The sequence below is a fragment of the Phyllostomus discolor genome, chromosome 15 (assembly GCF_004126475.2).
Source record: "Phyllostomus discolor isolate MPI-MPIP mPhyDis1 chromosome 15, mPhyDis1.pri.v3, whole genome shotgun sequence".
Taxonomy (NCBI): domain Eukaryota; kingdom Metazoa; phylum Chordata; class Mammalia; order Chiroptera; family Phyllostomidae; genus Phyllostomus; species Phyllostomus discolor.
In genome coordinates this window covers 13,368,877-13,385,179 of record NC_040917.2, presented here as the reverse complement: position 1 = coordinate 13,385,179, position 16,303 = coordinate 13,368,877, and the positions used below count along the sequence as shown (strand labels likewise).

General features: G+C 53.2%; 1 protein-coding gene across 2 annotated transcripts in view; it reads right to left on the bottom strand.

Moving 5' to 3' along the window:
• The window catches only part of KIF26B (kinesin family member 26B), a 376,031-nt gene that overhangs the window by 188,163 nt on the left and 171,565 nt on the right, over positions 1 to 16,303 (bottom strand). For both annotated transcript variants that reach the window (XM_036016113.1, XM_028531214.2), the window contains exon 4: positions 9,562 to 9,728. In XM_036016113.1, the coding sequence (XP_035872006.1) occupies positions 9,562 to 9,728 (167 nt within the window). The remainder of the gene's footprint in view (positions 1 to 9,561; positions 9,729 to 16,303) is intronic.

Here is a 16,303-nt window from a genome sequence, read left to right as displayed (position 1 = left end):
ATCGTCTCCCTTGGCCTCCTTGGCCGTCCGCGTGCTGAGACTCCATGAGTACTCTCCATCAGGACCCAGCTTGAACTGGATTCATTCAACAAACATTTCAGCCAAGAACAGAGAGACCACCGGCTGTACCTTTATGGTGCTCACGACTCTGGTTCAAGGGCTCAGACAGCCCGGCTCGAGTGCCTGCTCCTGGCCTGCCAGCTCCGTGACCTCGGCCAAGCCGCTTCACCCATCTGGGCTTCCGTTTCCACATCTAAGCCGTGGGACAGTAAGAAGACCAACTCCCGGGGGCTTCTCAAGTTCAAATTCCTGTAAAGAACTCAGCGTAGTGTGTGGCCTTTAGGAAACCCCCCACACACATGGGCCCTTACTATTGTTAAATTAGTAAGTGCTGAAGAAAGGCAGTGCGTTTCAGAGGCACTGCAGTCGGGAGGTGGTAGAAGGGTAGCCTGGGAGATAAATGTTGAGCATCACCAGTAGATGAAGCTGTATCCTGTCCCCATCCATCCTGTCCATCAGTACACAGCTCACACCTGTGCTCCGTCTGAATGGACTCCGTGACACTTCCCCTTCCACCTTCGGCGCCCAGTTCAAATGGTGAGGCTATTAGCACACAAGGAGAATATTCCCCCCCTTTTACTTCTATTCTACTGACTGTTTTCGGTTCATTTTCACTGTCGGTGTCATGGCAGGCTTCCAGCTCCCTGCACTTGAGCTGTGTGGTAGAAGAACTCTTCATTGTCCCTCCCTTTCTTCCCTTTGTTGTCTTTCCGATCATTTGGGAGTTTTTCTAGGGCATAATGCTACAAAGTGAAACCCTTCAAAAGAGCTGGAAGTGCGCAGGCAGCTCACTGAAGCCGTACCAGGTGGGCGGAGTTTCTCTCTGCGTGGGGTGGGTCACAGACGTCTTCCGTCACCGGGGACACCCGCTTCCGCCTTGCTGAGGCCTGAAGGGCGAACTGTGGCCTCCAGCCCCCGGGTAGGCAGTGTCGTCCCCGGAGGCATGATGCTTGCCCTGACCAGTGCCACAGAGGTCCTAGGCGGCCACCAGGCTGGATCACAGAGTGGCACCTAAACACACTGTCAGGGTGGGCTTGACAAAAGCCATCAGCTCGGAAGAGCACATTGAGAAGTCACAGGGCTGCCCACTGAGGGCGGAGTTCCGTCCTTTCCAGAACAGGTGCTGCCTCGGCATCCTCCCTGGGGTTTAGGTGGGCTTCGGGTGGTCCTGCCGAGTTTTCATTTCCTCCCGGGTGCAGTTCTGCCCAGTGGCTATGGGGGCCTCCACGGGTAGAAGGAAGCAGGGCTGAGCGAGGGTCAGAGAGCCAGGATGTCGGGGGCAGGCTGCGGGCTCCGCCACAGGCCACCCCACCTCTCTCTGTCTCTCTGCGCTTTGTCCAACACTCCTTCTCCACCGCCCCCCACAACGGGTGGAAAGACATCCGGAGTGCACACTAAGAGCTGGGGTGCCCAGCCCTGAGACGACCTGAACCCTGCAGGCTCACGGAGACGGCTCTGCCTTCAGCCTGCACACCAGGGCATGAATCGGGGGTTCCACCCAGGCAAAGCTGTGCACACGAGTCCCAGCTGCTGGGAGCTGACTGCCAACACCCCGACCGGCCATCAGGCAGACAGGGGGCTTGTTTCACAGGAAAAGGCCCCGTTCTCCACATCCCCTGCAGCAGGAGATGGAGGGGGGCTGCAGACACGGACCATTTTCTTTAGTCTAGATCACCAACCAGAGTGCCATGCTGTGATGGACTGCACAGCCCCAAAGGGGACAGGCCTGGGGACTGCTGGGGTTGGGTTCTCTATTTAGGATTTGTTTTTAATTAATTAATTTAATTTTAGAGAGATTACTTTGTCATCCCACTTATTTATGCTTTCATTGGTTGATTCTCATATGTCCCCTGACCGGGAATCGAACCTGCAACCTTGGCGTATTGGGATGATGCTCTAACCAACTGAGCTAGCTGGCCTGGGCCTAGGGTTTTTTGGGTTTTTTTTTTTTTAACATAAAGGATAATAGTGTAGACATTGAATTACGGCCACTTTTTCTTCAGCACTGTTGCCACGTCTCATGAGCAATCAAGAATTTATTTTTTTGTGCTGCAAACACCCAAAACTGTTTCTGGGGGCCCTTGCAATCTGATGACACTAAATGTACACGTGGTCTCTTCTTCAGGTCTTCCTTTCGTTCTGCAACCAATGTGCGTTCCAGTGAAACTATATTCCTGTACCTATGATTCCTGAAAGTTCCCTTCATCAATATACAGGAGAAAGAGGCCCTTCTTCTCCGAAGAGTCCGTGGAGTTTCTTCTGAGAAAAGTAAGGCTGTGACTTGCCAGAAGTAAATAACCCAGAATCCCCGAGGGCGGGGGTTGGCTCTCAACATCCTCACCCGACTCTGCTTTTCCGCCAGGGAGGGAGTGGGAACGGTTGGTGTAGCAGGGGCCCAGACTTCATCCCATCCCACACAGCTGGGACCAAGATGCCCACCTGGGTGGGTGGAGCCCAGCAGGAGGCACCTGAGCTCAGTCAGCAGCGTGGTGGCCGGATTGAAGCCCCACCTGCCCCTTCCACTACAGGTCTTGTCTCATGAGCAAATGGCGTGATTATACATGTCAGCCCTGACCGTGCGCCCCACGGGAGCTCAGTGAAAGCCCCACTTCCACAGGAAGTCATCGAAGAGCGTGACTGGGAGCTGCAGGGGGTGGGAGGGGGGAGTGAGAGGGAAAAGGTAAAGCAGAAGACACCAGGTAAGAATGGGACTCTGGCAAGAGAGAAGAGGCAGGATAGGTACAATTTGTTTCAATGAAAACAAAACAAGAAGCAGGAAAAACAAAAACATAGTAATAATATAGAGAAGTTCCATAATCTGAGCTTCTAGAAGCTCTTAGATTTTTTGGTTCTGTTTTGGAGAGGTATCACATTATCGTTACGGACAGGGGGCTGGAAACCAGCTTCTAATCTGTAAAACGAGGCGGAGACGCTGCCCTGCCTCTCCACGGGGAGCTGGCTGCAGTCAGACCTTACGCACGCGCTCCACAGTTCACCTGCAAGATCACCTGGGACCAACCGTGGTGTGTTCAGCGCTGTTTTTTCGCTGCTCATAATTGTTGATGTGTTTATAATGGGAAGACGTGGGCTTCCCTAGGGGGAACTGTAGCTGATGGAAGAGCAAGAGGACTGTGAGCAGTTTCACGCTCCTCCTCATCCTTCTCTGACTTAATAAACTCCCAGCCCATAACCAAGCTCGGCTGTGATCTGTTCCCTTGCCCAGGGACTAAAGAAATTCTTCGCGGTACAGATTATATATATGAAAAGCATTTGCTGTCATCGGTGAAACAAGGCACTATGTGAGCTGGCTGTCGGCGAGAACGTGGAAACAGCTTTTAGGCAGGCCCTTCCCTGCATCGGTAACAGCAGCGCACGCATCAGCACGTGGGTGCACAGCCCTAAGGGGAGGTCCCGCAGGGGTGGTGAGGGAGGGCCTCCCAGCCAGCAGTCAACCCTCTCAGCTCACCATGGCCCTGACCCCAGGAACCTGAGCTGGCCTTGGTCTCAATGCCACCACAACTTCCGATCTCAATGCGGTGCCGATCAGCTCAGTCTTAAATCCTCAGTGATGTGCTCAAGGGGCGTGGCCGAGGCCACTGGGTAACACAAGGAGCAACCGAAAACCGAAGAGGGAACAGACCGCACGCGAGGCCGAGACAGACACAAACATAACGGCATCCCCGAGGAAAGAATGAGTCTGGGAAAAAGTGAAGGAGTTGGTGGAGCTGGTGGGAGGAAATGAGGGGCAGCTTGGTGCGTGAGAAAGAGAAAACAGAGCAAATGGTTCCCACAGAATGAATTTTGGGGCAACCGGACACTGAGATGAACACCAACTCCATCAGAAAATTCTAAACCCAGGGACAGAGGTATTTTTAATCAAGGAGTAAAAAACGGTGTAAAGGAGAGAATCTTTAGGAAGAAAGTACAAAATAACCCCATTACTGAGAGAGAGAGAGAGAGAGGAAGGAAGAGAGAGAGAGAGGCTCTAACACAATGAACCCAAAGATGAGCAGGAGGACAGAGAATCAAGGATTCGAAGGCACTGAGTAACCTGAATTAACCAAAACCTGGGAAAACAGACTTAAAGGCATTGATTTACACTAGGAATATAGAGAACTTTAAAAAAATCATTGATAATCAAAAGTGCCCTTAAATCATTTTACTAGAAAATGTGATTTGAATTTAGTAATAAGTAATGGTCTTACAAAGGGTGTGACCTAAACGTGACAGCTGTAGGCAAAAACAAAAACAAAAGCAACGAAACACCCAAGTACTCCACTGAAAGTGATGTCTGAAAACAGGATGAAAGCACTCGGGCTTGTTAGCTCCACAGCCACGGCAGCACCAGCCCCGCCGCACTTGAACTCGTCTTTGAGAAGCTCATGTGCTAGCTGGCAGTTCTCACTATTTTTCAAACCCTGTAGATGAAAATCCTCCAGAGGTTGGTTCATTTTCCCCATGAATTAAAGCAAAAGCAACAACACAATTTTACATGGTTATTCAGGTTCTTTGGGAAAGAAGATTGATGCGAACATATGAATGAGGTCATCTGAAAAATTTGTTTCATTTGCCCTGGCTGGTGTAGCTCAGTGGATTGAGAGCAGGCTGAGAACCAAAGTGTCGCAGGTTCAATTACCAGTCAGGGTACATGCCTGGGTTGCAGGCCATGGCCCCCAGCAGCCGCACATTGATGTTTCTCTCTCTCTCTCTTTCTCCCTCCCTTCCCTCTCTAAAAAATAAATAAATAAAATCTTTTAAAAAATGTGTTTTATTTACCAGGGTTCAAGGCAATTCTCTGCATAATTTGGAGTTTGTTCGCTGCTCTTCAAATAAAAATGAGGTTCCCACCGCCTTGACCTACCACGTCTAGGATTCACCCACGAGTTTTGTGACCTCCATATTTTTAAGGCTAAGCACGCAAGTAAGTCTTTATCCAAAGTGAACCACACCCTCCTTCATTCACCGTTTCGTGTTAACACGGGAGCCTGCAAAAGAGAGTCCCTCATTGGAGAAGTTCAAAGCCAACCCCAACCATTAAGCGACTTGAAGATCAAGTGTGTCAACATCTTTGTTGGATTACTCTGGATATTTTTAGTGTTACTTTTGCTGGCCACCGTTACTATATTCCCTCCCACCCACCCAAAAGTGTTTTTCTAAAAACCGGAGACTAAAATTCCGGGGCAAAGGCAGTCGACCAACACGATGAGATACGTAAAGAAAAGCAGCAATTCTGGCAAGGGAGGCCCTACAAGGACAAACGCTCTGGGCTTCACCGTTTGCTAAAGCAGCGCTTCCCAAACTGTGCTGAAGACTCGTTTTCTCTTATTTCCAATTATATTCAACATACAAGCCCTACTTTCTCATGCTTGGATTCAACAGACATCAAATTACTCTGTCAACTTGCCCCAAAGTTTCTAAATGCCTCCCCTCGATTCTACTCCTGTCACAGACCAGTGACAGCTGGCCCAGCCGCCGTCCAGACAGCACGCTTGGGGCAGCCGTGGCCTGAAGTCTCCTGCTTTTTTTTTTTTTATCTCCACCCAAGGACATTTTTTTCCACTGCTTTTAGAGCAAGAGGGAGAGAAAGAAATATCCATGTGAGAGAGAGAGATACCAACTAGTTGACTTGTTTGAGCCTGGACCAGGGATCTATGCCCAGTCGGACCAGGATCTGTGTCCAGACCTGGTCACACACTCTGCACCTGGACAAGAGAGTCAACCCACAACCTAGATATGTCCCCTAACCAGGAATCGAACCTGCAGCCTTTCAGTTACAGAACGACGCTCCAACCCACTGAGCCATCCCGGCCAGAGCTCTCCTCTCTTTTTCAGAACTGTAATTCTTTCTTACGTTATAGATGTTGAATCTCTGAAATGCAACGAGGTCCACCCAGACCTCTTCCCACAGCTCTGAAAAGTGAACAAGTAAAAGGAGGCTCCTGCCATGGAGGAAAGGGGACAGCTGTGACCCTCGGTGCTCTGGGACTTTGTCGCTGCTGCTGCTGCTGCTCTACCTGCTCAAGCACACTGCAGGGGCCACCTAAGCCAGCCACTCCTTCACAGCAGAACAGCACCCGGGGAGAGGAAGCGAGGGTCGACTTCCCATGCATCCCCTTCCTGGCTGTGCCGCTTTGGGTCAGGAACTCAGCCTCAGGACCCTTCTTTCTTTATCCGTAAAACAAGGGAAACGATAGGATCTCCCTTCCAGGGTTAAAGGGAGATGTTGCCTATTGAGAGCTTAGCACAGTGAGTGATGCATTCTGGGTGTTTAGTGAATGTCAGTCACGCTGCCCACAAATTTAGCAAATGGTGTCACGCCCCTACGAAGTGAAATGATGGCTTGCACGCGCAGCGTCCTAAGAGCTGGCCACCCTGTGTCTTCCCTTGGAGATGCCGAGGGTTGCGTTTCCACCACAAGGTCAAGGAGAAAGAGCCGACAGGTGCTGCGGTTGGAGCCGTGGGCGCTGACTCTGTGCCCAAAACCCTGTGCAGAAAGGCACACCGTTTGTCCACAGCAGACCACAAGCACGAAATGTTTCCCACGGTGGCACCAGCCGTGGGTCCCGACCTCAGCCCTCTCAAAGGCTGCTGCTGCACACGGCGTCGCTTTCACCAGCACAGAAAAGCCCTTGACACTCAACTCGGTTCCCTGTCTGACGACACAGGTCGGGCTGGTTTTTGCTGACCACGTGGGCCTTGGGCATCCAGAGAGCTGAGCTGCACCCCTGCCTGGTTCTGCCCCTGGACACTGGGTCTGGAGCCAGATCCTCAGTCTTCTGCCTCAGGTCCCCATCAGTGACAGGGAGGTTGTTAGAATGCCACCTCCCCCTTTGGGCATATATTACACGTATAATATATGATATGTTACATGTGATATATACAGGGTGGGGCAAAAGTCAGTGAACTGTTGTTCACACGTAAAACAGTGCAATAATAGTAATACAAGGGTAAACTCTGTGTTTCATGCACTCCCAACTATAAACCTACTTTTGCCCCACCCTGTATGTATATGCATGTAGACATATATATATGAAGAATTATTCTTTTTCACATGGTACTTCCCCATCCCCCGGTACACACTGTAAACCCTTTAAACACAAACCATTATGGTCCAAGCGCTATCAGCATTCAACACAACAAAATGATGATTCAGGGAGCCCCATGGATCCTTTCTGGCTCGGAAAGCTCACACCACAAGCCGTTTTACTTCTGAAACCACGAGCTCCGGTTTTTGTTTATCACCACCATCTCCTGCAGGGCCTCCCCCAACCGATGTCATTGGCCCATTTGTTTGGGGTTCACCTCAGTGTCTCCGTTCACCCCTTGGCTGCGCCAGCAAGTCTCAGAGAAGACCGGCTTTGCCAGTCACCTGCCACCCCACCCCTGATGTTTGGCTGCCTGTCTGTAACCCGTCCTGGAGTGACCGCAGGCCGGCCCCGAGCACACGTCTGTCCGGCACTCAGGCATTCCCGGCCGACCTCATGCCGACATCCACTCCCTGGCGCTGAGGATGCTGCTTGCTCTCTTGAGTGGACATGACTTGTTCCCCCTAAACTCTGTCCATCGGGAGTCCCAACCTCTTATTTCTTCCCACTTCAAATCCTTCTTTTGGGGTTTTGTGAGTCAGTGAATACGTTAAAAAAATCTCTGGATGAATTCTGAACTGGAGGCTTTTCACTTTTAAGCACTGAATATTCTCTCCAGCAACGGGCCAAGTAGTCATCCAGTGTAAGCTTGCTCTCCCCCAGTGACGGGGACCTCACTCTCTCCTGGGGCAGCTGCGTTGTGAGAGAGTTCTCCTTCATCCTGATCTGGGAGACATCTCCCTTCCATCACTAGGTTTTATTCAGCCTTCGCCCCCGCAGTCAGGTGATCTACAGAACCAACCAAATCCCCCTTGCGCGTGGTGTCCTCTTCCGTGGGGCAGCTGAGGACCCTCTGCGGCAGACTAAAGCTGCCCCGGCGTGGTCCGAGTGTTTCAGCACTCCGCTCACCTCCTCTCTGGGTGGGCTCTGGTAACCCGCCCGGGTGCTGGGGTCTCCTGTGCTGTGTGCTTTCTCCTCCTCTGTCCCGCCTCCTCATCCCCCCCCATGAATGGCATGGGCACGACCTGCCAGTGAGCTTGCTCAGTGGCCCCAGCGACACAGGGTCTCACGTCCACTCCTAGCTAACATGACAGCCCCCACGGGCGGGTGGCTGGCACATAACACATTTCCCGTCACTTCCCATACACCCGAGTTGGCCCAGCTGTTCATGGGACAGCGAGCATGGCACCGCGGCACAGCCAGAAGCTCAAAGCCAGCCTCCCACCAAGCCCCACGGGCTGCCATGACTGCGCCTGGACCCAGGACCCTGGCCTTCCATTCCCCCACTCCCCCGGCGGCTTTCCCGGCCTGAGCCCCTCCCTCGCATTTGTGCTCTCGATGTCACCATCTACAAGGGGGACCAGAGAGGCCACACACCGTTCCTTCCTATTGACATGCTAGCTAAGGCCATACTGAATGAGCATTTGTACGGTGCTTTATCATTTACACCCGTCCTATCTTAACCTTCAGGGCAACCCTGAGGAGTGGGGGTCATTCTCCCTTTACGGACGAGGAAACTGAGGCAGGCCTGGAACCGGAACCCAAGGGGTCTTCTGATTTCATATGTATTTCAGCATCAGGAGCTTACATGTCCGAGGCAGAAACGGGTTTCTAAGGTTAAGTTCCAAGGATCAAATGCAGATTGAATCCGGGCAGGGGGCGGGGGGTGGGAAGCCAGAGGAATCTGGTTTCTATTTCCGGCGTTGCTGTAAATTAACTCATAGGTTCACGGTCCTGGTCCTCAGTTTCCTCACTCGTACAATCAGGGGACCGAATCCAGACACCCCTGCCGTGTGCTCCTGCTCAGCTGTCCCCAGTCGGCTGCCCTGTCTCCGCCACGTTGCTAAAACTAGGCAGAAAACATTGCTGAAATACCTTTCTTTTTTGTTCCCTGTGTGTTTTTAAAGTTTCTAAGATTAGCCGGATAGGATTTGATAACTATCCAGCTCCTGTGTCAAGAGGGCAGAAATCTGCCATCTATGTGATGGTTAATATTTAAGCAGCAACAAGAAGATAAATCTGGAAACCCCAGCCACAGGGCTGCACCCACAAAGGTCCTGGTCCCCTGGAAGGCCATCTTGACAGCCACATATTCTTAGAACAGTGGGTCTCCACAACCCAGGGGGCATTTGCAATGTCTCGAGACATTCTGGGTTGTTGCAACTGGAGAAGGTGCTATGGGAATCCAGTGGGTAGCAGCCAGGATGCTGTTAAGCATCCTGTGAGGTGCAGGGCAGCCCCCACAACAGCTACCTGGGCCAAGGTGTCAACAGCGCTGAGGCCGAAAATCCCCGCTCATGAGTGAGGCCAAAGAAGGGCCCCACACGCTTCCTCGTGTCTTAGCTGCTGTGGCCCATGTGCCAGCCTACCTGGATGGGCTGATCCAAAAGAACCGAGGTCTGGACACCTCTCTTACCTTGCGAAGAAGGAAGCCGCCACTGAGGTGCCCGCGGAGGTCTCGGCAGCCACGCAGGAGCCCTGCGAGACCGGGACGCTGGAGGCTGAGGGCTTGTCTGCATTGTAGCGATTCAGCACGGCTTCTGACAGCCCCTCCCGGCCAGCCTCTGTCATCAGCTGAGAGATCTGCGGAGGGAAATGGACACGGGGCTCATTACCTGTGGCTCCCTGCATGGCCTGCCCTCCTCTGACCGCGTCTCCCCGGAGTGGGCGGAGGGGCGAGGTCTGGGGAATGTGCCCCCCTCCCATGCTACACAGCCCAGGTGGAGCTCCGGGCTTCTCTGAGGCTATTTTTCAGCATTTTAGCTAGGACACCTCCTCACTTGCATTAAAAATAATGGCAGAAAATCACCCCCTGACACTGTAAGTTTCAATTACGTCTGTGTCTCCCCTCCATTTGGAAGGGAGAGCACAAGCCATTATCCACACTGTTTGCAGCCCAAGAACCAGACCAGCGACATCCGCCAGGGCTAGCCAGCGTCTTCCCCGGAACGGCTCTCAAACAGACAAGTGGGACAGGGGTATCACTTTATTAAGGGAGGCATGAACCTGCTAATGACGAACGTGAGGAACTGAAACATTATTTCTTGTTGTTGTTTGCTATAGGCAGCCAGCTCGTAAAAGTAGACACGGCCACCATGAATTACCAGTGGGGTTTATGAGGAGGGTTTAGATCATTTCAATAGGCTTAATGTTCCTACTGGCTCGTTAAGATAAGTGGCTTCCATTTTATTTGCAATAATTGCCTTTATCCTGGAAGTTCTAGCTGATGGGGCTAAATCGGCATAATGTGCCACGAAGAACCGTACTTCTGGGCAAAACGAGGGGCCGGGGTCGAAACGTCCTCAGGAAAGCGCTTATCCCGTGACAAATGCAATAATTATGCAGGGGAGTCTCATGCACTGTTTCAAAAACCTGTTACTTTAAAACTTCAGTCTACTTGCAAGAAAGTGAAGATTGGTGTTTTTTTTGTTGTTTTTTTTAAAGGACACTTTAGTTTAAAAAAAAAGGGGCTCCAGCCAGCTCAGCGTTCTTAAATGCTGAGTGGAAAGGGATTCTAATCGCCTAGAATGGGCAACCCGGTGAAGATGGGGAACAGGTTCCACTCGGAGCCCGAGCGAGCTGGCCCGCAGGCCAGTGACAGAGCCCCCACTTGCTAACTTCTGTGCGCGGAATCATTGGCACCTTCATCATTAGCAGAGCAGCCGTCACTCGGAGCCCCGGTGACTTGAGACTCTGCTCTTGCTTGGAAAGCCTAGATATTAGTCAGCTGAAATTCTGCCAGCACACACTTTCTCATTCTCATTCATTCACCGAGTTGTCAGGAAGCCCGGCCCCCATAAGAGAACCCGGACTGGAGGTGGCAGAGGCAGCGATCGGACAGCCTGGAGCACATCCCCAGCGCTCAGCAGGGGCGCTGCCCAGGGCAAGGGGACTGGCCTCCGCCCCCTGTGCTCCATTGCCGTGGGCTCCCCTCCACCACCTGCCACTCTCCCGGAGGGACAAAGCCGGCCGGAGGGGGCTGCTGAGACGACCAGGGGGCCGAGGATATGGGCATCATCAGGCTATCATCACCACAGCACGGCACTTACGCAGCCCCCGTGGAACACGATGGCATCCTGGGCAGCATCCACACACAGGCCCCCAAGTTCATAGCGCTGTTCCACCCCATCAAGTAGCTACAACCGCAGACACAGACGCTGATCTTAACGGAGAGAGACATCTGAACACTGGGTTTCTCACCCAAGCACCGTCAGGCTTGTTACGCAGACCGCACTCTTCCTCAGCCCGGCAAACGACCCACGTGGCAACCCCGCAGGTTGTCCCTGACGGTTCCTCCCTAAAAGACAAAGGACTTGCCTGCCGGGTGCATGTGGCTGCAGAAAAACTGCTCCCACCCAAACTCCGTCTGCGGCCCTTTGAAACAGCGACAGCCCACCGCTGAGTGCGTTAGACATCAAGCCGGGAAGATGAAGGGTCCACCCTGTATTACATCATCTCTGACAGAACAAAAGATGCCCCTCTATCTGTCTGCCCCTTGGTTGTTGACATACCCCTGCTCCCTCGTACAAACCTCACCAGAAACAAACAGGTTCAAGTCAGGTAGGCAGGTGGACTATGATTCCCATTTCACGGAGGAGAAAACAGAGGCCCAGAGGAATGAGGCGGCTTGTCCAAGGCTCTTCAGCCACCCAGTAGGACCGTTCCCATGGCAAGGCCGGCCACAGGGTCCTTCCTTTCTTCTTTTTTTTTTCTTACGATACGACTGCAACTTAGTGACTGCAGTTTACTGAATAACCCGGGCTCCGGACAGACTCGGGGGATTACGGAGAGTAAACTTTGCTTAGTCCCTGGCCTCAGGGGATTTGGAAGAAAGCTCGGTAGAAAAACCTGTGGTCGGCCAGAGATGCACGTCCTCACTCCCTCCCTGCAGTAAAGGTGAGCGTGTGTGCAGAAAAACACCACCTGGGACTCAGCAACGGGGAGCTTCTGAAACTCGGTTCTAGTCAAGTCTTTAGAGCCTCTTTGGCCCGAGATTTGCAGGAGACCAGCCCTCAGGGGACCGGAAGGAAGGCAGGCATCAGCGTTGACCGGCTCAGTGTCCGTGGGGCGAGCCACAGGAGGCCAGCCCCGGGTGTGGAGGCTGGAGGGGGGAAGGTGCTGAACCGGGGTCACCTCCAACATGCTTCTGAAGGAAAGAGACCCCGGGCCCACCGGCTGCAGCCCCTGGTCATTCAACATGTGGGACCGAGACTGCCACACGCCTTGGGTGTCACCATGAATTTCGTCACTCCTCAGCCTCCCACACATCAGGGCTGGCTCTCTGGAGTGATGTGGGGCAGGCAGAGGACAGTCCCTACAGGACCTGAGGAGGGTTCCTCCCACGGCCACCCTCACCCCAGCTCCTGTTGCTGTCCCCCACTCTTGGCGGCACCCAACGCACTCGGGAGCAGTCATTCTCCTCCTGAGCTCAGGGCTGCGACCTCTCTGACCAGTGGGTGGCCCAACCCCACACATACTTCAAAAGCAAGCCTCAGAGCGGCCGCTTTTCACTTCCAGTTATAATACAGGCTCTGTGCTGGAGGTAAAATCTGCCCCAAAGCTTGGGGCACTCCCATGGGTTGAAGAGATGACCTCCAAGAACCCCTGCCCCTTCTCCAGCTACTCAGCAGTCCCCATCCTGTTCCCAAGCCAAGTGGGGGCCTGGGAGGCGGGGCTGAAGGGGGATGGGCTGTCGTGGGTCCCCACAGAGCCCTCCCCACAGTCCTGAAGGTTGTCCCCTGTGGAAATTCGGTTCAAGGGCCATTTAACCACTTTCGCCCTGAGGAAGCTGAAGGGCAGAAAGATGGGGTCATTTCCCCAGGGACAGCAGCTGAGGTCGGCCCTCCAGATTCGTTCAACCCTGAGATGATCTTCATTCCGCAGTCCGCCCCTTGGTTCAATCCCCCCTTCGGGACCACTTCCCATCTCAAGGCTGCTCTCAGGCCCCTCCCCACAACCCACTCCAAGAGAAGATGCCCAGGACAGCAGGGATCCCTGGATGCTCCAGCTTCAGTGTGTGGTTCGGAGCCACGAGCTTTAGTCTTTGGAGGACCAGGCTGGGCCTCTACGGTGGGCTGTAGGACCGTTCTGAATTCACTTCTTCTCTCATGGGACTGTACAAGATAAGGCTTGTCCCTGAGAGAATTCAGATTCAAGAACCTCAATCCAACTCCAGTGAAAACCTCAAGGTTCTGGTGGAAGGGTCTGTCACCTTGATTACACCTGCGTGACACCGTCCTAGACTAGAAGCAGCCGCTGAAAACTCAATGAGTGTCCTAATCACAGATTTCTCGGGGCCAGGGGGCAGGGGGGGCAGGCAACTAGATTTTTCAGGACAGGATTTGATTCGGACAGGATTTGATTCAGTTTGGTTTGGTTCTGATTGAGACCTGCTTTGAGCTGTGTGCCTCGGACCGGTTCACTGGAGTAACAGTACCTGTCACTTCCGACACCGACTCTTATCCCATGGGGGGTGGTCAATTCAATACGGGGTGTCAGCGAAAGGGACTGGGCCACAGGGAGCGGGTGCACATGTCTGTTTGCACACGTGTGTGCTTGTATGTGCGGCGCCCCCAGCGTGCATGCGAGCCCCAGCTGCCATCATGTGCACGGGAAGCTGCTCTTCCCAGAGCCCTCAGACCCAGCTGCCGTCTATTTTAATCGCAGGCAGGAGTCGTGTCTTTCAACCACACACGGATGTCACTCTGACACTTGAGTACGAGGAGCTGCAGACTTGTCCCCAGAGAGAAAGGAAATCTTGGATGTGGTGATGACCTTGACCACAGAATCCAGACGAAAGAGGTTTGGCTCTTACAAGTCAAGGTCGCTTCCCCGTCTCCAGTCGCAACCTGTAAGCTGTTGACCTTCTACTTCCCAGCTGACGGGAAAGCCTCTGGGGGCTGCCGGAGGGTCTCAGCATGGGGGTCCCTCCTAAACAGCATTCCTGACCCAGGGAGCAGCCCCCTCTGACTCTGCCAAGGCAGTGGGGAGCACCGGGAGCACCCGTTTCCTGCGCAGAGGCAGCTGCCAACAGCAAATGCGCCTTCCTGGGTCTAGAACTACAGTTAACGACACGACTCCCGAATCCCAGAAAATAACATCTAGTAGCACTTTCTCCTAGGCCCTTACTTTCTCAGTGTTCGGGGACAGACATCTCTTGGGCTGTTACTTGTTACTCGCAATGTGCTTTAATGTTTTTATGGTTTTGCAAACAGTAGGTGCTCAATAAATATTTCTGAGCCCAAAGCAACTTACGACGACCTGGAAAACAACGGCCCTCGGTACCGTCATGAGACGCCCCTGCACTGTCGGCTGGCATGCTCAGGGACACAGAATGCTGGAATACACTTTTAAAAAGGTGAAGTAAAATATAAATTAGGAAAGCACATCTGGGGGGGAAAAAAGACCAAAACATGGATTCCCGAGCCAAAGATAGCCCCGTGGAGCTGAGCCCACCGGCCTCCATCAGGCCGTGGACAATGCCGGCGCCCAGAAGCCTGCCCTCTCCAGGAGTCCCCGTGCAGCCACCCAGGCCCCCGAGCTCTCGGGAGATTTCACTCGCATCCGAGGGAGAGAACAACTTATGTCCCCATCTGTGTGGGTCCTAGCTTTCCCGGTAGGAACTGTGTCCCACTCAGAGCACTCACTCCTGTGCTGGCTACAGTGGCCCAGACGGTCCTGCCCCCCAGGCCTGCACTTCCTGACAAAGGCCTCCTGCCTCCCCAACCACGTGCACCTGGCTCTGGCTTCAGGACCACCCCTTCTGCGGCCCAAAGGTTTCATTTTGTGCGTTCTGTTTATTTCATCTCGGCAGACAGAGAAATGAAAGAAATGCCCCACTCAGGAAAGAAGCCCTGGAAGTCTCAAAGCCAGAACAATCAGCCTTGGGCACCTCAGCCTCAGGGGGCCCCGCTGCCCCCAGCCCCACGAAGCTGTTCCACTGTGCTCTTGTCTTGTCGTACCTCCTGCCCCCACGCGTCCGGGAAACTTGAGCCCATTTCGACTCGAATCTCACCCACGTGCATCTTCTCTCCCCAGAAACCAGAGCTCCTCGTGCCGAAGGGAGGTGTTTCAAAGGCCACCTGCATTCAGCCTGCGGCGCACCTGCCCTGAGCAGGGTTTGCCCAGGGCGGGAGGATAACGTTAGCTGGACGAGTTTTACATTTCCCTTCAGAAGTCCCAGAAGACATTGCGGCGAGTGAACCGTTGCTGGCTCCTGGGCTTGAACAAAATCTACCGAAAACCGGGGCGATAAAATGGATTGCCCCCTATCCCACCAAGAGCTGTTATTTCAAAAACAAAACAAAAGGACAAATGCTGTATCATCTCACCTACAGGAGGTACCTGGAGGCGTCAAAACCACAGAGAGAAAAAGTGGGTTGGTGGGTGCCAGGGACCAGGAGCGGAGAATAAGGAGATGGGGACAAGGGATCAGGTTTCCATTCAGGGAGAGGAGAAGGTTCTGGAGAGGGGTGGGGGTGATGGCTGCACAGCACGTGCAAATGCACTTAGTGCCCTTGAACTAGACACTGAAAAACGGTTAAAATGGCACATTTCATGTATGTTTTACAATGGAAAAGACAACACTTAGGTTGAAGAGCACCAAGAGACGGCTGCGGAGGGACAGCACAGCTAGGAACCCGGTCGCTGCACGGACTGAGAAACAAGCACCTGGGCAGGAGGCAAAGGCGTCGGGACGTCGCGCCTCTTATTCTAAAATGCAGCCCCAAGCCCACACCACCACCACCGAGGGCACACTCGGTGATTGGGTTGCACCGGAAAGTTCTGAGCTCCGAATGCAGTGCCCTGCACATACTAGGTGCTCTAAATATTTCTGGAATGTTCTAGAATCGTTTGAACAAGCAGTTCCAGTATTAGGACTGATTCTGAGGTCCAGGCCTTTCTGCTGACACAGGGGGTTGCAGGTGAGAAGTGACCTCCATGTGGTCCTCTCCTAAGGGGCGGAATATCCTCTGCCCGGGAACCTCAGGTGGTCGATTTTAGTTTATGTGTATTTTACCGCAATTTATAAAATGGAACACAACAAAAAAACCCCACAGTACCAAAGGGTCAGTTCCCCGCAGCCTGTCCCAGGTGTCCGTCCACCTGCATGCTTCGTCATTGGAGACAGGGTGTCCTGAGGACTCTCCATGGGCAGG